This window comes from Panthera pardus, unplaced genomic scaffold (genome assembly GCF_024362965.1).
Source record: "Panthera pardus isolate Hobbes unplaced genomic scaffold, ASM2436296v1 HiC_scaffold_21, whole genome shotgun sequence".
NCBI lineage: Eukaryota > Metazoa > Chordata > Mammalia > Carnivora > Felidae > Panthera > Panthera pardus.
In genome coordinates, this window is record NW_026526777.1 from 43,880,204 (window position 1) to 43,907,452 (window position 27,249).

Sequence of the window (27,249 nt, forward strand, 5' to 3'; positions counted from 1 at the left end):
AGACATCTGTTGTGTTTTTCTACTTGTAACCTGCCCTCTTCTAGAAACAGCAATCTCTTTCCTTGGAGAACTGCTTTTCCCAAACTCCATGGTTTTCTGGTGGGCTGCTTAATGGCATTACTCCATTCAACTGGCTAGAGGTGGGTATGCCTGGGGATTTGCAGGTGACCCCAGCCAGGAAAACCAGCATCCTTCCTTGACATTGTTTACATAGACCCTGATGGGGGAAATCTCTTTTCTCTGGAGTTCTAAGTGGGATTTTTTAAATCTTGGAACTCCTTTGTGTAATAAACAACTCATCCCCTCATTCTACCTTTCTTGCTGCCTAGACACTGGTGGTTGGGAACTAAGATCATCTTTTGAGGGATCTGAAACCATTTCTCCCACATCTTTACACTTTGCTTCTAAACACCACATCTGTTTACTAGATAATGTAGTTTCTAAGCAGTTAAGAACATGTATTAAAGAGCCACAGATTTAAAAACAAAAACACCAGGTAACCTTAAGTAAAAGAAAATCTCACACTTTTTTTTTTTTTTTTTAAGTTTATTTATTTTGAGAGAGAGAGAGAGCATGGGCTAGTGCATGCAGGGGACAGGCAGAGAGAGAGAGAGAGAGAGAGAATCCCAAGTAGGCTCTGAGATGTCAGCATCAGAGAGAGGCCCTTGGGGCTCCATCCCACAAACCATGAGGACCTGAGATCAAGAGTTGGTCGCTTAACCACCCAGGTGCCCCACTTTCACTATTCTTTTAGACCAAGTCTATTTAGTCAACAGTAGAATCTCCAGGTACCTAAAATACTTGTTATCATGAAATAGTTAATTAGCATTTAAATTTTCCAAATTGTTTTAAAAAATTGTTTTAACCTTTGTTTTGTTTGAACTAGGATTCAAACAATGGAGCAAAATGGTTTTGTTGTTGTTGTTGTTTCTTTATCATTAAGCACATGGCCTGGGCCTGGTTACATTTTACCTCTCTTTGAAATAGTTATTTCCTTGAGAGCAATAGAATTTAGAAATTAATTCAAAGTCTCTTCATGTGCTTTACAAATATCAGATGAGGTTCTGGTAATGAAATCATGGGGCAGAATAGCTTAAAGTTATCCTTGGGCATTAGAATCCAAAAGGGAGCCGTGACAAGCAAACACTTATGTTGATTTTGCAACCCTTGGTGTTTCCTTATCTGTTTTGACCTGGTGGAAAACAAAAGGAGACCACCCTTTGGCTTCCCAATATGTAATAGAATATTGAAAATTTCTAATAGCAAATAAATGCATTAATATATTTACCTAAATATATTTATTAAAAATATCTGTAGCTTTATTTACAACATTATCTTTGCCCTATAAGCCTTTGTTTGTTCTTAATAAAAGACTGAGAGATAGTACCACCCTCTCTAGGTATAAATGAGTATGTTTATTTTGCTTCAACTCAAATATGAAAGGATTAAAAGACTGTTATCGACAGCCCCACAACTTTCTTCTCCTAAAGTGGAGATGCCAAAGGATGAGGAGTGAAGAGACTTTTACCCATGTGTGATCTCTGCCCATCTCATCAAATAAATGAACAATATAAGTGATCCACGTAACTGCGAAGCAAGCTCAGCATTTTGACAAGTCCTGTAGACCCCACCCCTGACAACCTGACCATTATCCTTAAAGTTCACCTGGAGCTAACACTGACCCCAATTATAGTAACCTAACATTTACTTATTTCTGATCCGCACTATCCCTCTATTAAAAAGAACTACAGGGTCCAAAACCGGGTATGGGTTTTGTCTGTTTTAGTCAGGTTGGGTTTTTTTTTTCTTTCCTTGGTTTGGGGGGGGGGGGGCATATATTTATTATTCTTACTTTACTATTAAGATCTGGAAAAATTTTAAATAATAATAATAATTAAAAAAACCTGTCTCATGGAGCATCCACTACCAGCATCCACTTTGCCTGGGGACTCCAAAGGTTTAAAAACCATCGACCCAGGCCATCCACTTTTACAGCTCCTTTCCTGGTCCTTGCTTGTTGTATCAGCACTGGGTAAGTGCCCAGGTTCTGGGCTGGGACTAAAACTCATGATCTTCTGGCTCAGGTTCTGTGAACTGAGTCATTCTGGCACGGAGAATATTCCGTGACTCAGCAGGCCCGAAAAGGAGGATGTCAGATCCAGATAATTTCGAGTCTTTTAAAGGCAAGATGGGGAACATAAACAACACAGTGGAAGAATTTCACAGTGGGTCTGCGTACCCAGGGGAAAAATGTCATTCCATTCCCAGCCCTTTCACTTCCTTCTCTGCCCCAGTTAAACGGCGGGTTACACTTTAATTTAGAGGCAGGAAATAGCTTCAAAAAATTCATTTTGAGGCTGCGACCAGGCCCTTTATTCTCCGAGGACCGTGTCAATTCCCTGGGCACCCCCGGGGCCTCTCCTTGGAAAGGGTTAGAGGCGGCCCCGCGCAGCAGGGGGCATTCCCGGGGCGGCCGGCGGGGGCCAGGAGCCCGCGGGCAGTTCCCACCGTCAGGTCCCTCGGGGCCCGGCCCCAGAGTGCGGCCGGCTGGACGCAAGGACGGACACCTGGTGGGGCAGAGCTCCGCGCTGTCGCGGCCCGGGTTGGCGCGGGGCCCAAAGGCCGATTCCGAGTGACCTCACCGACCCAGCGTCGCCCCTTTAAGACTCCCTCCGTTGCCCCTTCCCCAACCGGAGTCTTCGGGGACACGGAGCCAGGGGACCCCGGCGCCCAACTCCCACAGGGCGCTGGCTCTCCTTGGCCTCCCCTTCCCTCCCGGCATGCACCGCCCCGCCGCCCCCCCTCCCCCGCTGCCCCCCTCCCGCACTCCCTAGCTCCCCGCCCACCCCTCGCGCCCCTCAAGGCCCCTCCCCCGCGATCGCGCGCCGCGGGCCCGAGCGCGAGATGCCGCCGCCCCCGCCGCCGCCGCCGCCGCCGCCGCCGCCGCGAGTCGCCCGGGCGGACGCTCAGTGCACGGAGCGCGGAGGGCGGGGGAGCAGCTACGGGGGCCGCGGGAGCTGTTGGGAGGAGGCCGGGGCTGGGCTTTCTCCTCCGCCAGACCCCACCCCACCCTGCCGACCCCACCCCCTGCTCCTTCCTCCTCGGGGGCGCGCGCTCGGGCCCGCGCTCGGAAGTCGGGGGTCGGCGCCGAGTGCGGGCAGTGTCCCGGGTGGGTGAGGGAGGCGCGGAGGCGGCGCGCGGGGCAGTGGTCGGCGAGCCGCGCGGTCCTCGCCAGCGGCGCCCACTGGCCCGTCTCTCCGGTACGAGCCGCCGCCACCGCCCGGCGCGCGAGTCCGGCCCCTGGGCCCCGAGGCTCAGCCCGCGGAGCGGCCTCCTGGGGACGCCGCTGGGCGAGAGGAACGCGCCCGCGCCCTTGCGTTCGCCGTGGCCCAGCGCGCGGGCGGCGGGATGAGGGGCAGCGAGCGGGCCGCGCCGGCGCTGCGGCCCCGGGGGCGGCTCTGGCCGGTGTTGGCGGTGCTGGCGGCCGCCGCGGCCGGCTGTGCCCGGGCAGCCATGGACGAGTGCACGGACGAGGGCGGGCGGTCGCAGCGCTGCATGCCCGAGTTCGTCAACGCCGCCTTCAACGTGACCGTGGTGGCCACCAACACGTGCGGGGCTCCGCCCGAGGAGTACTGTGTGCAGACCGGGGTGACCGGGGTCACCAAGTCCTGTCACCTGTGCGACGCCGGGCAGCCCCACCTGCAGCACGGGGCAGCCTTCCTGACCGACTACAACAACCAGGCCGACACCACCTGGTGGCAAAGCCAGACCATGCTGGCCGGGGTGCAGTACCCCAACTCCATCAACCTCACGCTGCACCTGGGTAAGCGGTGACAGCCCTGTTCCTATTACTGCTCGCCGGCAGCGCAGCCGCCCGGTCACCTCCACCCCGTGGCCCAGCCTGCGGGGCTCAGACAGCTGCGGGCTGGCTCTGTGCGTCCCAGCATGGGCCACACATATTCCCTCCTCCAACTTCTAAACTGGATCTAGCACTTAACATTCCGCGAGGGCCAAGATGCTTCGCTGTAGCATCTCTGTTTGCTTTTCTACTCTTTCGAACTTAACCGGATTCTCGCTCGCTTAGTGATTCGCCGTTTGGGCTGTTTTGTCCCTCTTTTTTTTGAAGCGTTAATCAGAAACCCCTATTCTCGCTTTTCTCCCTCCTAGCGGGGCCATCACCGCGCATTCTTGGGTCAGAGATAGGAAGGTCCACCTTAAGCACTTTTATCTTGTTTAAATGCCCCTCTCCCTGGGTTTGAGCGTGATTGCTGTTTGCTCTATTGAATAAGCTGGAAAGGAAAGGGTCTCTAGTGCAGGGAATTTGAGGGAAGCAAATGTCTTTACTACCGGTATGGCCTACGCGTAATTAAAATATAAATTCACTTTTAAGGTTATTGTTCTTCAAAGTTGTTCAGCTTTAATTAAGGACCACAAAGCTGTTTCACTGCTAATCCTGGTACAGAGAAAACAAAAGAAAGTGTGCACTCACTGTAATTTCTGGCCACAGTTTGGTCCCTGGGTAAAAAGGCTCTCCTTACTGGATTTCCTTTTACTTTGATTCAAAACAAGAGTAGAAACCTTTTAGAAATCAGGAAAAGGATGTATAGAAAAGTTTATTGCTCAGTAGTGGATAAAGATGGACATGTTTATCCTAAGGTATCAAAATCATTTTTGATCCTAATAAGTTTTTCTTCACTGAAATAGAGAAATAAGCAGAATAATTCATTATTGTGTTTAACAGTAAAATATGTGTGAGAAACTGGCACCTGATTTGCAGAGCTTCAATCCCTATCGCAGTGAAAGAATTGATTTTACTGGCCTCTGGTAGGAGAACATAGGGCCCAAATAGTTCTTTTGGTCATGGTTTTGCATTTTTCTTTCCACTGCTCTCTGGCACATTAAACTTTACATAAGTGGCAAGATTCCAGAGGAAGAATATAACTTACAAAAAGTGCTTTGAAAAGTAGTCAAACTACTGTGTGTGGAGTAAGTTTTAGAAAAGGAGTGTTTAGCACTATTTTATTTCTAGACAAGTTATTAGGAAGATGAACTTTGGGAAAATGAGTTCATAAAGTGAAACTCTGAGGCACCTGTTTTCAGAGATGGAAGAAGCAAACTGTTGCTTCAGTGTTTTAAAGGTATTGGAAATGCATAGAACCAGCAGCGTCTTGGAACAGGTGCCTCCCCAGGACACAGCAAGAGTCCTAGGATCTTCTAAAACTTTGTGGGGATGCTGACTCTTTAGACAGCTATATTCTCTTATGTACTGTATATTTTTAAGCAAATGTAACTTGACCAAAATTATTTTTATTATTTTTAAGTTTATTTATTTATTTTGAGGGGGGGAGGAGGGGCACAGAGAGGGAGAGAAAGAATCCCAAGTAGGCTCCATGCCATCAGCACGGAGCCTGATGCGAGGCTCATACCCCAGAACCATGAGATCATGACCTGAGCCAAAAGCAAGAGTCGGACACTTAACTGACTGACTGAGCTCCCCAGGTGCCCCTGTATCCAATTATTTTTGTTGAAATTTTAACTTATTAAAATTTCTGTGTTGTATTTTGAATGCCTACAAAGTCTTATTTAACTATTTTTAAATAGTAAAATTTCAAAGCAAAAGCATTTGCTTGATGTTTCAAAGTGCCTGAGATTCAATAGAAAATTTCTGAATAAGAATCTGTTATGTAGGTTAAAGTTGGGCTGTCAGTCTTGGCCTTCTGAGTTTTCTGCTGTGGGTACTATGTAGCACAAGGTTATTTCAGGTGATTGCAGAGGTGGGTAAATTACCCAAAGATTACTTCTTTGTTACAAAGGTAACTGGTGGGTAAGACAGTAACAGTAGGTTGTTACTGTTGGGGAGCAGATATATTAATTTTGAGTCATGGTGATTTAAAGGTCAAAAGAAATCTTAGAGGTCACCTAGTTAGGACTCTTACAGGACTTTGTACTCTAAAAATGTTTTATGCTTGGACTTGTTTTTGCCGAAAAAGTCTTCAGCTTTTGGTAATAATTCGTGGTAAGTGAAGTTCATAAAACCAAGGGTTCAAATAAAGTTATTTAAAATAGTTTCCATATGAATAGTGCAATTAACTGTAAAAACATTTACTTGAAACTTTTTAGGTAGACAATTTCTAAAAATTTGAGTAGAACTTATTGTACTTTTTCTTGGATCAGAAATGATGTCCTGGAGGAAATTGTGTGTGATGGAAAAGGTGGAAAAGAAGGGAGACTTGTGTAGTGGGGTTGATGTCTCAATCTCTCTCTCTCTCTTTCTCTCTCTTTCTCCTCCCTGCCCCCCAGCCCGTCTCCTTTTCCCTGCTCCTTTTTTAATGACAAGGATATATGTACACATGCAGGTTATGATCTATAATTTATAGAAAGGGCTTTATGTATCATTGTGTGTTTTCATGGTCAGCATATTCAGTCCCTAACTTTAGTTACTCCATGGGCTCTAGCTAGCTGTTTCCCATGAATTCAAGTACCATGACTGTTTGTGCATCTATTAAATCTCCCATCCAGTTCAAATTTCACATACCCTTAAGCAAGTGATGCATATTGTGCTTTGCCCTTACAGAGCCTGTGAAACTTGAAGTGAGCAGGGTGAAAGATGCAGGACTAGCCAGCACTTTGCTCTCTTCCTTTTTGATGTTGAACTTAAACACAGTAAACTTTAAAATGAGCAGAGTCAGATTGCACTTAAGTCGTTATAAGAAACATACATGTTTTGGCATTAATCATAAGTCATTTTTTTTTCTTGTAAAAATAAAACATGACACGGTGAATTGAAGTAGTTAAAGATAATGACTAGTGAGTCTCTTCCTCTTCAACTGCTAAGTTGTAGGAGACCACCAGTCAGTTTCTCATGTAGCCTTCCAGAAACTTTTCATGCATACACACGTATCTATAAAATTATATGTTATCCTTTTAACTGCTACCATTGTGTGTGTGTGTGTGTGTGTGTGGTGGGGGGGGGTAAGGCATATTCTAACTGATAGCAAGGACCAATTAGATCATTGTACCATTATCAACACTAGTACAAAAGCCAGGAAAATCAGTGTTGATTCTGAAAGCAGCCATGTCTTAAGCACCATATACAGTAATCCAGGGTGCAAAGTATCCTCAGATATAATCACATAAAGTTGCTGTGGGAACAAGAATTGCATTTTTTGCCTGTTGTGGAGAGAAAGCTCAGCCAGGCACCCTTTTCTAAAAAGAATTCTTATTTTGCATTCAACTTCTGGATCTTCTTTCCTAACTTTCTATATGGATTATTTGACTGCTACTCAAAAGTTTGGCTTTGTGTTTTATAAGTTATAATAAGTTTTATTAGTATCAGTGGGATAGTCGATAGTAAGATTGTAGCTGAGGATTTGCCTTATATTAAACAGCCTTTTTAATTAACTTGATAGTCATTGCAGATGGAAACTTGGCAGGCTGGGTCTTAATTTCGGAGGAAGGTAGCTTTCCCCCTTTCTGAAAACAATTAGATTAAGGAAGAGAGTGCCTATAAACCAACTCAATCAAAGTTTATGGAACTCCTAAAATTTACACCAAGACCAGATTTGTTTCCAACCTCCTCTAAGCTTTAGGACCAAACAGTGATTAAATGATACTTTTTAGCTAATATTTAGCTAAATATCCTTTTTGTGTGTCTATGTCAGAATAATTGATAATATAAGGATATTACATTTTATTCTGTTTCATTCTTTCAGTGTACATTTAAAATTAAACAGCTGTTTTTGTTTTTGTTTTTTTTCCCCCCAGGACAGTCTTTGCCAGGTAGGTTCTAACTGTGTCAGGGAATAGTTCACTCTGGTGACTTCACTGTGGTATTTGCGTACCCTGAGGGGACACTATTTTAGTTTGTCTCACAAAGGCCTGATTTACATTTTGCAGGTTTCAACTTGAGAAGTTAGGGAGCTCTTCTTTAATGGCCAGTGGTTGTTGAACACGGTTTCATAAAGTTGCTGTTGGCTCTTTTCCTTTTCTACAATTCACTGCTTTTTCTGTGTATAATCTTCTCCAGGTTTCTAAAGCATTCAGAGAAACAATTTACACTTTAGGAGAGAAGTTGGAACTATAAGCACCACCCCCCCCCCCCCCATTATTTTGTCATTGGTCACATTTGTGGGAGGATTGGTTTGACTATTTCAATTCTAAATCCTTTTAGGAAGTTGGATATGCCTTCTGCTATGTGGCCCCCCCCCCCCCCGCCGTGCATATGTTCTCATGTTACTGCCAAATAGTCTGCAAACATTTTTTAAATACCTACTAAATACATAGCATAGTACCTGATAGAAAAGGTGTATAAGATTGAAGGTCCCATTTTTCAGAAGTTTACACTATTAGATGGAATTTTTGCATTCTGTTGTAATGACAATAGTAAGTCAAGAGTGCCTTTATAATAGTTTACAGTTTATGAAACCTCCAGTTTATTTTATCATTGATTAGATTTCCACAACTCAGTGAGGGCAAAGATGAGGATTCTGAGGTTATGATTTGCCAAAAGTCATGGTGGAGGGGTAGGTTTTTGACTCTTTAGTCTAATGCACTAGGCCCTGTAGTTCTTAGCTTCTCTAACAGATCTCTCCAAAGAAGGACTGCTTTATTCCAGGCCAGCTTTAAAATACAAGTTCATGTACACAGTGATTCAGAAATACCAGACTCCTTTGGTTTTCCTCCTTTTCACTCTATTCTTTTTCACTTATATTTTTGGATTCTCCCCCCCCCCCCCCGCCTTTTTTTTCCCCATGCGACTCACTCTCCTTGAATGAATTCCTCTTAATCTCAAGGCTTTCTTTACTGTTTGCAAATATCAGTTCTAAACTTGTATCTCTAGCCCAGCTCTTTCTCCAGTCCTGAAGACTTGTTGGACATGATCAGTTTGGGATGTCCAGAGACCGTGTTCAAAACTACATTCATTCCTCATTGTGTTACCCAACTCAAAGTTGGATCTCAGTGAACACACTACTGTTTAACCCTGAGGCTCTTGACCCAGTCTTTTGCCAAGTCTCCCATAAAAGATAACCAGGCTTGATAGGCTTTCATCAGTAAAATTACTTTGTTTGAAGAGCAGATAGGATCCACTGCTGGAGGCAGGTCAGTTCTGGGCAACTATAACCCCACCCCTTTCTTTCCCACCCATCCTTACTACAATCTGTCCAAGATTGTGCTCTTACCTCCTATATCCAGCCACTGTGTCTCTTGACTCCTCACCTTTATCTCTACCTTATTGTAGCTTTCCATTGAATTTCACCTGGATTACTCCAGTAGCTTTCTAACTAATTGGTGGTCTGTCTGTCCATTTTGCCTCTTCTATTCAGACAGCCACACTTTGGACTGAGTGATGGTTCTGAAATGCAAATCTGATGATGTCATTTCCCAGCTAAAATTCTTCAGTGGTTCCTCAAACCTTTAGGAGAAAGTCCGGACTCCTTGGCATAGCGTACAAGATACTTTAGGATCTGGGCTGTTTTTTTTAACCTCTAGGCTTATGTTTTGTCATTTACATACTTTGGTTTGGAACTCATCTGCTAGGTATCACCACCTACAGGAATTCTTCCCCAGTTTCTCTGTCTTTTTACCCTTTCCCTCCTTCTCTCAGGCATGGATTAGGTGTGGTGCTCATACCACCCTGCAGGTATCTACTGTAGCACTTATCACGTAGTATTATATGTTTCTTGATTTGCCTGTTACCACTTCTTGACCATGAAGTCTTTGAAGGCAGGGTCAGGGACTTAGTCTTTTAATTCATTTCAGTGTGACTAACATTAGTTAATTGCTTGTCATTCCTCAGTACCATACAAATTCCTGGATGTACAGTGATTCATAGGACATTGCCCCGACCTCATGGAACTTGTAGCTCGGATGTGGAGACCTGTATCTGTAGACTGGGATGTTGGCAAATTATAGCATTCTGGCCAAATCCAGCCCAGGGTTGCCTCCTGTCTTTGTAGGTACCAGGCAAATGTTTTTACATTTTTTCATTCAAAAATCAAAAGAAGAATGAAATTTTGTGACATGTGAAAATCATGAAATTCAAATTTTGGTATCTATAAAGTTCTGTTGGAACACAGTGAATTTCATTTCTTTTTAAATGTTTTATTTATTTTTGAGAGAGTGCATGTTGGGGAGGGGTAGAGAGAGGGGGGACAGAGGATCCAAAACAGGCTCTGCTCTGAGAGCGGTGAGCCTGATGTGAGGCTCAAACATCAAGATCATGACCTGAGCTGAAGTCGGACACTCAACTGATTGAGCCATCCAGGTCCCCCAGTGAATTCATTTATTAACCTATTGTCTATGCCTGCTTTTATGCTGTAAAGGCAGAGTTGAGTAATTGCATCAGATACTGTATGTCTAGTCCCTCAAAATCTAAAATATTTCCTCTGTGGGCCTCTACAGCACACATTTTGTGACTTCTGCCCTAGATCTATGCATTCTGTGTTTAATAATAAGTTCTAAGCAAAAAGGTGCATGCACAGAGAGCATTCACTTACCATTTTGATGGAGGCTGGAATTTTTGTATCTCCAGTGCTTAGCAACATGTCTGGTGTAGTGTTCTGTAAATGTATGTAAGTTAGTGAATAAATGAATGTCTGAATTATAAGAAGTCCCAAAACACTGTACATTAATTTAAATTCTTCTCAGCAATATGTTGGAGTTTGTGTGTATTTTTATTAGGGTCATCTATTTTCTTGAGATGTATGCCACTATAATAGCTAATATTAAATATGGTACATGGTTCTTTTATTTCTATAGCTTTACAAGATGCACAAAGTTAGGTGTGGAACTAACAAGGAGTTGAAAGATCTAGGATTGTCTTGTTTTCAGTAAAAATTAGACTTTTATATGATTTGAAATCATCTAGATAAATAGGTGTATACTCATATGAATATGCTATCTTTTCAGATTTGAATCTTACATGTGAATATGTATTTCTGAAATTTTAACATTAATATTGTGTTTTCTTTAGAAATGGGCCTACACATTTTACTTTAAAACATGTACTCACATGTCTATTGTTAAGATACCTTAAAGGGTTGGGGCGCCTGGGTGGCTCAGTCGGTTAAGCGTCCGACTTCGGCTCAGGTCATGATCTCGTCCATGAGTTTGAGCCCCGCATTGGGCTCTGTGCTGACAGCTCGGAGCCTGGAGCCTGTTTCAGATTCTGTGTCTCCCTCTCTCTGACCCTCCCCCATTCATGCTCTGTCTCTCTCTGTCTCAAAAATAAACGTTAAAAAAAAAGATATCTTAAAGGGCAGTTGTGGGGAAAAGTTACAATGAAATATCTTGTTTACTTGTTGTGTATGGCATCATTTTTAGTTTCTCTAATTCATTGGGGTACAGTTGGAGGACAGACATCCTGAAATGCCTGCAGGAAAGTGAAGAACCACGTTATAGTCGTTGGGCAGATGAACATGATCACTTGTCTGGAGTTAACAGGCGCAGACCCAGCAGATGCTTCTCTACTGGCTCCTGGTCTCCAGCTGTACTTAATTGACAGCTCTGCCGCTGTTCTGTTTGAGTTTCAGAGAAAAGTGTCAGAGCTTAGAGCAGAGCTGTCTGTTTGTTTTTGCTGTTCAAAATTCCCGAGAAGATTTTTAGATTAAGGACTTTCTTCCCCTTGCTGCTCTCATGATTCTCTCCTTGCCTGAGTATTTTGTGAAATTGACTCTGATATGACTTGTTGATGGTCGGTTTTTGTTGAATCTAATGGGGATCCTCTGTGCCCTGGATTTTGATGTCTGTGTCTTTCCCAGGTTAGGAAAGTTTTCCGCTATGATTTGCTCACATAACCCTTCCACCCCTTTTTCTCTCCCTTCCTTTTCTGGGACCTCTACGATTCTGATGTTGTTCCTTTTTAATGAGTCACTGATTTCTCTAATTCTTTTTTTTAAATTTTTTTTTTAACGTTCATTTATTTTTGAGACAGAGACAGAGCATGAACGGGGGAGGGGCAGAGAGAGAGGGAGACACAGAATCTGAAACAGGCTCCAGGGCAGAGAGAGAGGGAGACACAGAATCTGAAACAGGCTCCAGGCTCTGAGCTGTCAGCACAGAGCCCGACTCGGGGCTCGAACTCACGGACCGTGAGATCATGACCTGAGCCGAAGTCGGACGCTTAACCGACCGAGCCACCCAGGCGCCCCTGATTTCTCTAATTGTTAAATCGTGCTCTTTTGCCTTAGTCTCCCTCTTTTTTTTTTTTTTTTGCTTCATTATTCTCCATAAGTTTGTCCCCTGTATCGCTGATTCTGTTTTGCCTCATCCATCCTTGCCGCCACAGCATCCATCCGTGACTGCAGCTCAGTTATAGCATTTTTTATTTCGTCCTGACTAGTTTTTACTTCTTTTATCTCCTCAGAAAGGGAGTCTAATCTATTTTCGACTCCAGCTAGTATTCTTATTATCATGATTCTAAATTCTGGTTCAGACATCTTGCTTGTATCTGTGTTGGTTAAATTCCTGGCTATCATTTCTTCCTGCTCTTTCTTTTGGGGTGAATTCCTGTTGAATTCTGTGGTTGTGAAGATTGTTGTGTTAATCCTCAGATCAGTTTTCTAGGTGTGCAGGATGGTTTAGTGTTGGTCTGGCTGTATTTCCTGGACACAAGACACACACAAAACTTCCATGCTGTTCTGCCATCTTGGCTTCCTTCCCCCACCCCTCCCCAGAAGATTTTTAAAGCTAAGGGATTAATCTGTCCCTTCTCTTAAATTGTCGGTTTCGAAGGGTAAAGTTCCAGGATGACTGTGTGCTGGTTCTATCACCGTGCCTAAGCTGCTTGTTCTTAGGTTTGTAAGAGGGCCTTGCTAGGGTCTGCAAGCATCTCCTTTCTTGTAAAATGATAAAGTTAGATGTTTGTACATTAGGTGTTGCGCAATAAAATGGATAGCTTACTAAAAGGGGTTACCAGAAAACTCATTTATAGAAATGTCTCTGGGGTTTTAGAGTATTGTGCCAGACTTTGGAGACACTAATTAAGTACATCTGCTTTTCTTTCCATGGGCTCTTCCAGGGGGCCATCCTAAAATAACCAGGCCCAGTCAGCCTGGTGCCCTATGAAGCTACATATTCATGAATTAAAATAAAGCAGACTTATCTCTTTCTTAGACAATGGGGCTCTCAGATCTCTTGTGGGAGGAGAACCTTGTGGCAAGGCTGGGAGATGAATTAGGGGATTTCCATGATTTCTTCTAAAACTTTAGGAGTTCTATTCCCTGGGCTCCCTTCTTTTACTCTGTTCCCAACTGTGTGGCTGCTTCCTGTTACACTGAAGGAAACATTGAATTTTTGTTAATACCGCCTTCTTTGGATTTTTGTTAATCTTTTTGTTTTAAAAGTTCTTGGAAATATTAATCCAGAATCAGTCTCCTTCACATTAAAAAAAAAAAAAATTCTTGAAATAGAGTATACAAATGGTCTCATATAGAGTTCGAGATTCCATAAATTTTGTTTCGGGATAATAAACCACAGAGTGTGTGGAGGTTTCTGTTAACCAAAGTGATTGTGCACGACAGTGACCACAGGGGAGCATGTCCGTGTTTTCAGGGATGTGGTTAATGACCAGTCCTTTTCCTCCTTTATAGTTCTGACTTTATGTTCTGTATCTTGCATTGGGTGGAGGTTACATAGGTGTAGAATACATATGTGCAAATCCAGAGCCGTGCATTTGATATTTGTGCACTTAATTGTGTGAAATTATCCCTCAGACTAAAAAAAAGTTAAACTTTCCAGTCAGTTGTACAAAATAAAATACAGATGGTTTTGTTTGTTTCTGATATGATTTTGGCTTCAAATAGTAGAGCACAGAATCTGAGGCTTAATCATCTAAGATCTGTTTCTCTTACTGTCTTTCTGTTCTCTACCAGCGGTTGTTGGCCTTGGTAGGTGTTAACAGATACTTGTTGGGTGAGTGGACAGATGGTTTTAATTGAGGTGGCTGCAGAATGCTTTCCGGAAAGCATTCAGGTGAGCTTCATGGAAGGTCTCAGGAAGTGGAGTGTGGGGAAGGGTGCAGGAAGAGCAGCCGTCTTTGCTCCTCTCACATACCTTTAAGCAGGTAGTGGTTTTGGGTGATGCTTTTGTGGCTTGAAGTGGTAAAATCAGAAGTTTGTGGCTTTTGCTTGCAGGCTTAGAGACTCCTCTAAGAATGTCTGCATGGCTTGTGCTTCGGTTACAATGTCTGTTTTTTATATAACTTACTATTTAAGTTCTGTGGGGGAAATCTAAATGTTCCATAAATTACTTACAACGAAATGTGAAGACCCCATCTTCTTTCCTTTGACATGTTCTGAGTAGTGCCTTCCTCTCATTGAGCCTTTTATTTTATTTTTTTTTTTAAGTTTATTTATTTATTTGAGAGAGAGAATCCCAAGCAGACTCCGCACTGTCAGTGCAGAGCCTGATGTGGGGCTCAAACTCACAAGCCGCGAAATTATGACCTGAGCCCAAGTCGGACACTTAACTGACTGAGCCAACCTGCCGCCCCCTCTCACTGAGTCTTTTAGAATAAGTCTGAAGCTTGAATTGTGTGGCTTTTTTAGAGATTTATGAAGTTTTGTGAAGTATTTCCAACTAAGTGAAAAGAGCTAGCTACTCAAATTAGGATGAACTTATTAGATTGTAATTCTAATTAGAGGACAAAGGTCCACAGTAAATAAGGTGACCCCGGTGAGAAAATTCTTCATTTATGGCTGTTGTAATATGGGATGTGTGGGTAACAATAGATGTTGACACATGTTATCTTCAGGTAATTTGTAATGTGTTTGAGGAGAGGAGACAAAGACATTCACGCCCAGGAAATCAATGGGGGAATATAAGCATAGTAAATAATTCAGTTGAAACTTTTTAACATGAAGGAATACTTGCAGAGCACTTTGAAGAGTGTAGATTGAAGTTAGCAGGGAAGAGCTTCTTGGGTCTTGGAGAAAAGTAGTGGATGGGAATTGGAGGGCTTTCCAGGAAGGGTGAGTTGTTTAAATAAAGATCTAAAAGTAAGCAGATAATGGTGAAGGAATTATGTGCTTTTCATGGAGTAGTGGAGACATGTATGATGGGTTTTGAGGAGACAAGGATCCTGAAAACTGGGTGACAAAAGAAAGCAAGTTACCTTTCATTGAGTGCTCCCTCATACCTTTTTGAATACTCAAAATAATTGAGAAGTGTTGTTATTACCCTCTATGGAATAATCACATAAGATGACTAGTGACTTCTCTGAGGTCACTAGTGACATGCTGAGTTTAGGTTGGGATCTAGACTTGTGGTGGATAGGTTATGCTCTTACTGTTCTACCATGTTAGACCCGATGAGTGATAGAGAACTAAAGACAGACCTTTAACTGGGAGTGAAATGAGAGTATACCAAACCAAAGGTTTCCCTGAGAGGCCTCTGCTTGAGGAGTTGTTTGTTTGGGTGGCTACTTTTATTTTGTATTTATTTATCCTAAACGTTTGTTTATTTTTGAGAAGGAGAGAGCACGAGTGGGGAAGGGGCATGGGGGGGGGGGGGGACAGAGGATCCAAAGCAGGCTCTGCACTGATAGCAGTGAGCCTGACATGGGGCTCAAACTCATGAACTGTGAGATCATGACCGGAGCCGAAGTTGACGCTCAACCGACAGCCACCCAGGTGCCCCTGGATGGCTGCTTTTAAAAAGGGCTTTGCACTTGTTTGTAAAGAACAGGGCATTATTGGCAATGGAAGAATTTTAGGTTTGGGGTACTTACACTAGCTTTATAATTTAGCTGTTAATGCTTCTAGGAATTTCTAAGGAATTTATTGAATTTCGGAATGAGATCCTGGGTTTTGTCAGTGTGTACTGATAGGAAAAGTGTACCACATACTCCATTTCTTGAAGGGTGGTCGGGGGAGTGCCACCTTATCTCCTGTCTGCCTTATCCACGACTCTTCTGGTTGTTGAGAACTGCCGAGTTTAGTTCGGTTGCTTACTTTATCTGACATCCTTCAAGATAAGACTGCTAGGTCCATCTCTGGGTTCGATTTCATTTCCATTCTGCTGCAAGCACATTCTAACTCTTACATGGTAGCTTTTTTGTTGTTCAAGTTTGATAACTAAATAGGTATAACTAATCTTTTACTGGTTGATTGATATGTGACTAGTATGATCCTAGGAGATTTCTCTGCCAGTGTTTTCATCATTCAGGCTTAGAAAGTGATGCCCTTCACCTTGATTTTTTGTATGTGGAAATTTGTAAATCTGTAACTGTCTATTGAATCCATCTATCTTATCTGTGTATCTATCCTTTATTCAATTTATATCTCCTTAGTTTCTCCAGAGCATGCTGAGCTAAGGTTCAATCAGGGGATTCTTAGAAACCCTAATTAATTAATTAAATAAAACTGAAGAGGAGGTCATAGTTCCCACTTAGATTTTGTACTTTGTGCCTCTCTCCCACTACATACTATCTCCACTTCTTGAACTTAAGATTCTAGGATTGGTTTTTCTTCACAGATGTGAATTGGCTGATTGCATTTTAGTATTACTGAATCGTAGTCTTACCCTTTCTGCTTTTTTACTGACTTGCTCAGTACACACTGTATTTCTGTGATACATGTGGTTACATCATCATATCCTAGTGATTAATGATTTTTAAAGGTGCATGCCCCTTTCTTATGGGAGGTTGGATGGGAGGGCACCCATTGCTACATTTGAGGGCTGAGTGTTGGGCTTAAAATGCACCCACGCCCCTTTTTGCCGGTTGGCAAAATATAGAAGCATAAGTATTTTCTCAAAGCTTTTCCATCCCTTTTCTTCAAAGAGAATGAAAGGATCCTATTCCCAAGAGAAGAACTTCACAGTTTTTGAAGAGGGGGTAGTGATATCTTGATGAAAATGAATTGAACCACTTTTATTGGGCTTTCTATTCATTAGCAGAATTAGGAAGTGATGTTTCTGTGTTCTGGCAGCACAAATACTGATTAGAGGGAAGAGTGGTCTGTGCAGATGTTCTCAAGATCTGAGATCGTCTTATTATCAAAAACTGTTAAGGAATAAAGGGTAATTTGGCAATGTAAGATGACTGGATCTAGATCTGGATTTTTATGCTAGGGTGTAATTGCCTTGGTTTAGCAGTTTATCTGTCCACCTGTACGTCAATGCCGTGGCCCCTCCCCCAGTTGCTCCTGCTTGTGATGGACCTTATTCTCATAGGACTGCTGACCTCTGTTGTTTTGGTGTCACTGAGTTTTTAGATTGTTGTTTTTTTAATGCCAAATCTGGACCTGGTAAAGATGAGTATCCTGAAAGGGCGTTGGTGGGGGGAGTGAGCTGGAGGAAGTAGGGGGGTGGGGAGTTGGAAACCAAAAGAGCAATTGTGTAGTTTAATTGCTTTGGTCATATGATTGCCTTTCATGGGAAAAGGGACATGTTCTGCACGGTTGAGTGTCTAGGATTAACTTTTAGAGTGTCTCTGTACATAGTTTTGAATTTTTAGTGAATATTTTAGATAAAGTCTGTTGAAGACCAAATTCGTAGATCTCTACTGCAGATTTTGAAAGTTTCTGGGAACATCTGTAATACAGCTGTAATAAAATGTGTTTACTTTATCAGGATTGCTTTAGAGGCTCAAGCTGGTTTGTTTACTGCTGTTTTCAGCATTTTTGCCACATGCCAAGAAATAAGTTAGCATCAACTCCTGGAGGAATTTGGGGTCATTCAATTTTATGACCATTCTAATAAAGTTTTGGTTTTAAACTTATGTCCACTTTAAAGCTCTTATATCCTGGCACAAGATCTGGATGGTGCATTCAGAGTACCAAAAGATGGACCGAGTCTGGAAATTGACATACTTTCCAGATGTTTAGAGAATGTAGTCATGTTTTCTGTGTTGCTTTTTTTTTTTTTTTTAAATGTTTGTTTATTTTTGAGAGAGCATGAGAGCAGGGTAGGGACAGAGACAGAGGGAGACCGAGGATCTGAAGTGGGCTCCACGCTGACAGCAGAGAGCCTGATGTGGGACTTGAACTCACAAAATGTGAGATCATGACCTGAGCCAAAATCGGATGCTCAACTGACTGAGCCACATAGGCTCTCCCTCTGTGCTGCTTTTTGTGTTTTCCTATGTGTACCTGTATCTGTGCTTTCCTGTGTTTTTATAGGAAAGCCCCTTGGGGAAGGGGGAATCTGCTCGTTGGTTTGAGAATAAAATAGGTATTAATTTTTTTTTCATGAAATATTTTGAGTTGGTATTGCCATTTCTGTGAGAGAAAGGAAAGGCAACTTTGTTCCCATGAGGGAGATTGTTGGGAAGGGTGGTGGTGGGGTGAGACTCTGGAAGTAGTAACTGAAAGCAGACTTATTCACATCTCTAGTGATTTTAAATTATGAAACGGGTCACTAATGTTCTGAATCAGCAGCCTTTTAACCATGCCTGACTAAATAGACCTTGTTTTTGAAATTCACAGCAGTGCCTAGATCCCTGCTGTCTTTTTGTCCATCCTGCTAACACACAGCTGTTTTTGTTCATACATCATTTTGTGTTCAACTGCCTGGTTACTTCCTCAGGTCCCTTTTATGGTGAATAATGAACACATGGGAGTTTGAACACCCAAGTGTGTGGTTATTCAAACAGGAAGTCTCAAGGAAGCACAGTAACCTTGTCAGAGGAACAAAAGATGGAACTGGAAAGGCTATTGATGATTCCAGGCTTAAAACATCTGCCAGGAAACATCTGACAGTTTCTAAGATACACACTGCACCCTCCAAATGGGATGGTTTATTTGGAACTTGTTCCATTTGTTTTAAATGCTTGGAGTATTAAGCCCTAATCTAGAAATGGAGGTGAAAAAAGAAGTAACATGGCGTTGGCATTAAAGACAGGAAGGTGGCTCTGCCTGTGGGGATGACCGAGGGTCCTTGGGAAGAAGGTGCAACAACGCATCTTTACCGGAAGGAGCAATGGGCTGCACCCAGAAACGGTAGATGGGACCTGACGGGGGCTGCCAGAGCTAATGGGGTTGGGTTAAAAAATGATTTTGTGCCAAGCCTTTGATTACTGAGCACAGGAGGAGCATGAGATAAAGAAGAATGTGGGTTCTGCATGAAGAGCGTGTAGTCTAGTGGGAGAGCAAGAATGTGTATATTAACAAATACACTCTGAGGAAAAAAAAAAAAGTTCCATACGAAGAAAAGGAAAAAAAAAAAATAGAAATTCGTGGAACTGCAAACGGGATCTGATTATAGCCGATCAGGGTAAGTGACTTCCCAGAGCATTTATCCAGTGACCTTTCTGATTCCTCCCAACCTTTGAAATTCCTTGATTATGTGATAGAGGACTTAGAATGAGTCAAGTAAATCCTGGTTTTAGATTAAAAAGTGAAAATTAAATCTGAAAGTTAAAGAAGGGGGAACTCTGGGTTAACAGCAGTTTACCTTAGGCAAGTTGGGTGATGTGGCAGCTGAAGAAAATTTGTTTTGGGGCTTAATTAGAGGAAGCAATAGTATTCAAGGGATACAGGTTCTGTTCTCTGTGTGACTGAAACTCTGCCCTTGGTTCCAGCCACAGTCAACATGTCCACGCATGGGCGCTACATCTTTTCTTGATGCCATCCTTTTTTTTTTTTTTTTTTTTTTTTTTGGCTACCTTCTAATTGTCCTTTAGAACTTATGGCACATTACAACTTCAGGAAGATTGTACTGGTTTCCTGCCCCTCCACAGCACATGCATTATGTTGTTAGATCCATTCATTTCTAGAAATCCGTGAACATTGTGCATGCCCGTGATGTAAGAGGTACCATATTGTTTTCTGTTTCCCCTATTTGAGTTCATTGAGGACAAGACTCAGCTATTGATTCTTTTTTATATAAATTTTTAACAGTTTATTTGAGAGAGGGAGAGAGAGAGAGAGAGGGAGCATGCACAAGTGGGGGAAGGGCAGGAGAGAGGGAGAAAGAGAGAGAATCCTACTATTAGTGCAGAGCCTGACACAGGGCTCAAACTCACGAACCATGAGATCATGACCTGAGCTGAAAATAAGAGTTGGATGCTTAACCTACTGAGCCACCCAGGCACCCCTCATTTATTGATTTCTTAATTCATTCACCTAACAAATATTTATCGAGTGCCTGTTGTGTAAAAGGCACCACAAAGTGCTGGAGACAGGGCAGAGAAGGTGACGTAGATCTTACTTTCTGGGTGAAAAGTCAGAGGACCTGACTTGAGGAGGGTTTCACTGGCTTTCTTTTTTCCATTGACTTTTATATCCGTAGTCTATAATATAGTAGTTTTCTTATAGTAGTAGATGGCTCAAAAGTTTGCCGAATGCATGAATTCCTATTTCTATGAGAGTATGGCCATAAGATGCAGATGAAGGTGAGAAAGGGCAGTTTTTTTCAGATTATCCCAAGATGGAGTTTGCCTTTCAGATAGGGTTCTTGAAAATGTACAGGTAGAATGGGATGGCTAGTATATGGTGTAGCTTCCTCATCAGCATTGTTAGGTAAAGACTAAGGCCTAGTAGCAAAGAGCCCCAACAATAAAGCAGGTTTAAAAAGATTGAAATTTAGTTTCTCTCTCACGTGGTAGTCCTGAGGTAAGTGGGCCGCAGGATGGCTGTGATCCCACAGACATCTTGGGACCCAGGGTCCTTTCATCTTCATGACCTGCCATCTCTTAGGGTGTTGTCCTTGTGTGTGTGGTGTGGTTGAAGTTGGGTGATGGGCATCTCTGTGTTCCAGATGGGAGGATTCTGCGGAAGAGCAAATGCCTAATTCTTAAGACCGAGACCCGAAAGTGGCATACATCGTTGTATCGTCTGTCATTGGAGGGCATTTAGTTACCTGGCCACCTCATACACACAGTGGAGGCTGGAAAATGTAGTCCAGTTGGGCAGCCTCGTACCCTACCATAGGTCTGTGATGGTGACCGAGAGGGAGAACTGATTTTTGCATATGGTTTTGGTATCTGCCACACTTGTACTCGGGCGTTGTTCTTGCCAGCTCCAGTACTGCAGCCTCCTTTCTCTCTCAAATTTTGGTCTCCCTGAAGCACCTTGTTCAGAGGGTCTAGAAAAACTGGCAGATACGCCCTTTGTGGACCCTCATATTCTAGGTCTTCAGGAGAAGACCTGAGAATAAAGGAGGTGCACACTCATTCTGCTCTTCTCAGTATGCAGCTTTCATACCCCACATTTGCAGAATTCATTTTCTGCTGAGTCATCACCAGTTTTCATTCTCATGGTCCCCTCTTGGCACTGAGATCTTACCGTGTTGGTGTTGAGTTTACCTAAACTGATGGGCTCTGTATCAGATCCATCTTGGAGGTGCATGTCCCATGCAGGATCATTAAGTCTTGATTTACTTGGCAGTGCTGAGCATGTATGTTTACACTCAGCTGTGAAGGATGAATCAAAGCTGTTTTAAAATCCAGATGTGTTTTAGGTATGAGAATTCCAGAAGTGCTAAAACTGTGCCTATTGTTTGTACTTCTTGTTGGTCAATTGAACCTTGTTTTTTTTTGTGGAATCTATCTTTTTCTTCAGTATGTCTTCATTGAGGGCAGGAACTGTGTTTTAACCATTACTTAGGTCAGCAACTTAGAGCTAGGTGCTGGACTTAGGGGAATCATAGCAAATTAGTCAAATGGGTGTTTCTACATGGAATGTACTCACATTTTAGGCTGATTAAAGACCATAATGGCCTCACACTAGTTCAGTTTGTGTTTTGTTGTCAGATGGTACAAAAATGCTCTTATGTTAGGCTTTATTTTTTAAGTTTTTAATTTATTATTTATTTTTGAGAAAGAGTGAGTGCGAGCAGGGGAGGGGCAGAGAGAGAGAGAGAGAGAGAGAGAGAGAGAATGAGAATCTCAAGCAGGCTCTGTGCTGTCAGCACAGAGCCCAACGTGGAGCTCAAACTCAGGAAACTGTGACATCATGACCTGAGCCAAAATCAAGACACTTACCCGACTGAGCCACCCAGGTGGCCCTGCTGTTAGGATTTTTGAATGTAGAGTCACAGAGATGAAGGATTATGGACTTGCATCACATTTGATTATATAAAGTATACTACTTTTTATAGATAATGATAATAAGATTACTAAAGACTAAAAGTTTGGCACATAGTTGGCATTTGATAAATTTGTTATTTAAGTAAGTGAATAAGGTCCACTTAATAGAACTTTTATTTCCTTAGAAGGATGAATTTTAACAGGTTTATTCTAAGTTAATTTGAGTGGAGGGTTATTAAATTATGGTAAGAATATTTAGAAGTACAGCTATGGTATTACATAAATATTTTTAAAAAGTAGTAGTGGGTGGTTGAATTCTAACAAAAAATTACCTATTTTAAGAGAAAAGTATTTTCTCTATGGGTGTTAGTTCATTTTTTATTTTTGGTTGTTTTGTGTAAAAATGCAGCTTCATCTCCATTGTTTATGCACAGTTCTGTTAGGTACCTGGCTGCATTAAAGCCATTTCATTTGAGATACTTTTTGAATTGGAAGTTAATTCTGCTATTCATCTTGTTCCATGATGACTGTGTCCTTCCTCTTGCCACACTCTATGCATCTCCCTATCTACTGACCTACTTAGCAGGGCTTTTTTCTTTCTCTTCAGTTTTTTTTTTTTTTTCTTCAGTTGTTTTAAATCAGTAATAAGTTGGTGTCTCTAGGAATCCTTGAAGAATCACTCATGTTGAGGTGACTATATAAGTGGTTATCAATCATTGCTTTTGCCTGTAGAGTTCCCCTCAGTGTGGTTTTTGCTTTCTAAAAGGTTGTGGTGTCCTTGAAGTCTTTTTTTTTTTTTTTTCTCCCCCTCCTTGGTCAAACTCACTGTCTATTTACTGAGAGTCCTTAGCTGTCACCCTTTGTCTAAAATATGTTGTCTTCTGGGCTTTATCATCCCAGTTTCTTTTGGAAGGAAATTGCCTTCACTATAAATTCATTTCAACATTTTAGAAGGATGATGATACTTGTTGTACCACTCTTTGATAACTTGAGCACACCACTTTGTTCTGGAATCTTTTTAATGTGTATTTTGTTTCTTCGTATGACCTCATTGAGGAGAGGAGCTATGTTTTAAACCATTAGGTCAGCAATTTAGAGCTAGGTCCTTGAATTGTGAACTCATAGGCATTTGAATATTCTTTGGGAGACCATGGCTCTGGAAGAGTGTTGGGAAGAGAGAGGTTTCCTAATCTTTGGAGAAAGACCACAGAGCTGTTTTCTCAAAATTTAAGACATCATCCTTGTGTGGAGAGTAATATAGAAGACCTGCCCGTTTGTTCTGATGAACTTTCTTTCAAGAACAGGAACATAGCTGAAACCAACCATAAAATTGTTTCATTTTAAGCAGCCTCCTCTTCCTTTCCAGGATGCACAATGCCAAGTTAAATACCTTTCTTTTTTTAGAATAGCAGAGTTTCTCAGACGGACACTTTGAGTTTCTGTTTCACTAAATATAAAGTCCTGTAAAGTAGGTGTTTAAATTCCTTCTTCATGGCTTTTGAAAATTATTACAATGCAGTGCTTCTCTTGTAAATACTTAATACTGATTGCCAGTGAACTTAAGGAATATTCTTTTAGGGAGAAAATCCTATTGTCACCTGGCCTACTGGTTCTCAGGTACTCGTTCGTAATAAATGGAATCATCTCTGGAGTTTATGTTTTGTTTTGAAATACATATGGTCAGCTGTGGATTAGTATGAAGTGATGTTTTTGTTTACAGGTAAATACGAGCTAAAACAGGTAATTACATTGTGCAGCAGATACTCTATTTTAGTGCACAGAAATCTGGAATACAAGTGAAAACTTCTCCATGAAGTGGATCAGTATCTGTAGGAACATTTTTATCTAACTTACCCACACCAGGTATCCACTATGCCCAATTTTGTGTTTTATTCTCCTGCTTTAAGAAGAAAATAGTTTTATCATCCCTAAATAATGTATTGTTTTTGAGTTTTTTTTTTTTTAATATTTATTTTTGAGAGAGAGAGCACAAGCAGGGGAGGAGCAGAGAAAGAGAGGAAAACAGAATCTGAAGCAGGCTCCAGGCTCTGAGCTGTCAGCACAGAGCCCGACATGGGGCTCGAACTCACAAACTGGGAGATCGTGACCTGAGCCAAAGTTGGACACTTAACCAACTGAGCCACCCAGGTGCCCTTTGTCTTTGAGTTTTATAAAAATGGTATTTGTAGTCATCTGCGATATGCTTTTTTCACTCAGTACATTTCTAAAATGTAGTTGTAATTCATTCATTTTCATTCCTGTGTAGCATTTTCTTAAGTGATTATAGTAGAGTAATTTATTGATTTTCCTGCTGGTGGACCTTTTTGTTGTTACTATGAGGAAAGTTCTAGGAGCATTCTCGTGCTTGTCTCCTGCTGCTTATGTGCAAGAATCTCCTTAACTGAGTTGATGGGTCATAAAGGTATCTTCAGTTTTATGAGATAATGCACATTGGTTTCTACAGTCATTGTGCTGGTTTAGATGCTCACTAGCAGTGTTGGCAGACTGTTGATCAAGATTTGGTGTTGTGAGATTTGTAAATTTTACCTATTTGGTGATGAAAAGTTGTTTCCCATCACGGTTTTATTTATATCTTTTCATGTGTTAATGTCTTTCATGTTCCCTTTCCTGTAAAATGTCTCTTTGTGTTTTTTGACCATTTTTCTTACTGATTTGTAAAATTCTTCATATATTCTGGATACTAATCTTTTATCAGCTACATATTGTTCATGTTGTCTTTTTATTTTCTCTGTTATTTTTTAGACAGAATTTCTTAATTTTAGTGTGATTGAATGTATCAGTATTTTCTCTGGTAGTTATATGTCTTATGGAAGAAATCTTTCCTATAATTTATTTTAGGATCTTCTAAAGTTTTAAAATTTGCCTTTTATGTTTAAGTTCTTAATTCACCTGAAATTCATTTGTGTGTTGTCTTTCTTTCTAGGGCTGGTCCCTTTTAAACTTATTTGTAAGAAATAATTCTAGCTGTCTTTGGGTCTTTGTTCTTTCATGCAAATTTTAGAATTGGGTTGTCAGTTTCCTTACTGACATTTTTGGATCTTGATTGCAATTGCATTGACTTTATTCTTTTGGTTGAATTGGCATTTTTTTAATATTGGTCTTTCTGTCCATGAACATAGTATAATTTAGGCCCTCTTTTTGAATTCCAGTAATGTTTTATAATTCTCTCTATACGAGCTGTGCCTTTTTTTGGTTAGATTTAGTTCTGGATACATTTTATTATTATTTTTTTTGCTATTAAATTTTTTTTCTAAATTACATTTTCTAACTCTTGCTGATATATAAAAATGTAATTGGTGTTTTTATGTTAATCTTTTTTTTTTTTTTTAAAGTTTATTTTGAGAGAGGGAGAGAGAATGCATGGGAGGTGCAGAGAGAGGAAGAGAGAGAGAGAAAGAGAGAGAATCCCAAGCAGGTTCCGCACTGTGACAGTGTGGAGCCTGATGTGGGACTCGAATTCACAAACCATGAGATCATGACCTGAGCTGAAATCAAGACTCTGTCGCTTAACTGACTGAGTCACTCAGGCGCCCCTACATATTAATCTTGTAGCCACTAGCTTAATTTCCTTGTTCTAATGGTTTGTCTTTAGATTCTTTGATTTTTACATGTAGGCAATCATCATCTGTAAATAATAACAATTTTGTTTCTCTTTACCAATCCTTAACTCTTTATTTTTTCTTTTCCTTGTTGATTAGAATACTATACAAAGTTGCTGTTAAACATTACCCTTGAGGTATGCACTATGATTGTACAAAAGTTTTGCTAATTTGATAGATGAGAAGTGTTTTTATTTTAGGTTACATTTCTTTTGTAATTGTGGAGGCTATTTTTATTTTGTTGCATAATATTTATTTTTATAAGCTACCTCACTTCCTTTTTTTGCAAAGAGATGTATTAATAAAAAATTTTTTTTTCAGCTTAATTTCTAACTTTTTTGCTGTTAAACCATTTTAAGAAATGCTTTGGGTACAGGTTTTAGTGAATTAAAATAGCTGTAAAATATTAAATGTAGTCATATACAGGTATTTGGTAAAATCAGCTATCAAATTTGTTGCTATTCATACTGTTTGTCATGATAAGTGGTAATTTGGAAAATGAAAACATTGTTATAAAATTCACTGAAGACTTGATTAATACGTTAGTTCCCCTCAGGAATACAGGAAACTGTTTCAGTGGCAGCTTTAGGAAGTATTTACAGAAAGACCTGGGTTTTATTTTGGCCTTCATAAATGAATCGTTCTTGATTTCAGAGTTTGATAAGTTCTCAAGCTCCTGAGATGTTTCGGCCAGTCTTCATGGTTTTCAAAACATTAATGTGGGTCATACACTTTAAGCTCTTTTCCCTCTTTAAGTCTGTCTTAACACACTCTGAAACCTTGTTTATAAATCTGAGAAGTTTTAGAACAAAGAATGCTGGATCTATGGGATTGTGTAGAATGATTGTCTTGTACAATGTAAGATGTGATAACTGTGAGTCTTTTTAAGTTCTTGGGATAGATAAGCCCCATGTGTCATTCATCTGTAAACCCCACAGAAGTGGTTTTCAAAGGGCTGTGGTAATGTCTCATTAGGGGCATTTAGTGGGCGGGAGGCATGGAATATGAAGAGAGAAGAGAGGAGAGGCAGTCTTCTACAACAAAGAATTACCCAAATCCTGCCCAATTTGGGATTTCTCATGGGACATTTGTGCTATTAAAAAATCCGATTATAAATATCTGAGCCTAGAACATAACTTTGTCTTTACACATAAACATAGAGTTTTCTTTTATATGATTTTGTTATACATAATTTTCCATGAATACAACCAATATATAAATATTTTTTAAGCTTAGCATGAGTTCGTACACCAATTAGGAGAGTCATTCCTCAGTCACAAGTGCCTCTTCTGGTGTTCAAGTTGCTCATATAATTCATGCGTAGGTCACTCTGAATTTCTAGCACTCACAGAGTGATTCTGTGTATATATTTGTATATTCTTAAGTAGCCGTTTTTTTCCTGAAACATGAAATGTAAAGAAAAGTGTTAATAATAATCAGTTCGTATTTTGAAATTTGCTTTTACAGCTTTTCCTACACATGACTAGTTACCAACATGCCTACTCTGCCAACATGTTTTTTCTTATAGAGCAATGAAAGCAGATTAAGATTAAGTGAATATTTTATAAGGAAACATGCTAATAAAGTTGGCAGATATACATCATCCTTCCTCATGTTCTCCACTTTGACTGCAATTTGTCCTAACATGTTATACCTACTCAG

At 41.0% G+C, this 27,249-nt stretch overlaps 1 protein-coding gene across 1 annotated transcript in view; it reads left to right on the plus strand.

Annotated features, from left to right (window-relative positions):
* Positions 1-3,290: 3,290 nt before the first annotated feature.
* The window catches only part of LAMC1 (laminin subunit gamma 1), a 127,949-nt gene continuing 103,990 nt past the window's right edge, over positions 3,291-27,249 (plus strand). Inside the window, exon 1 of the mRNA XM_019427433.2 lies at positions 3,291-3,823. Within this exon, the coding sequence (XP_019282978.2) occupies positions 3,409-3,823 (415 nt within the window). The 5' untranslated portion in view covers positions 3,291-3,408. The remainder of the gene's footprint in view (positions 3,824-27,249) is intronic.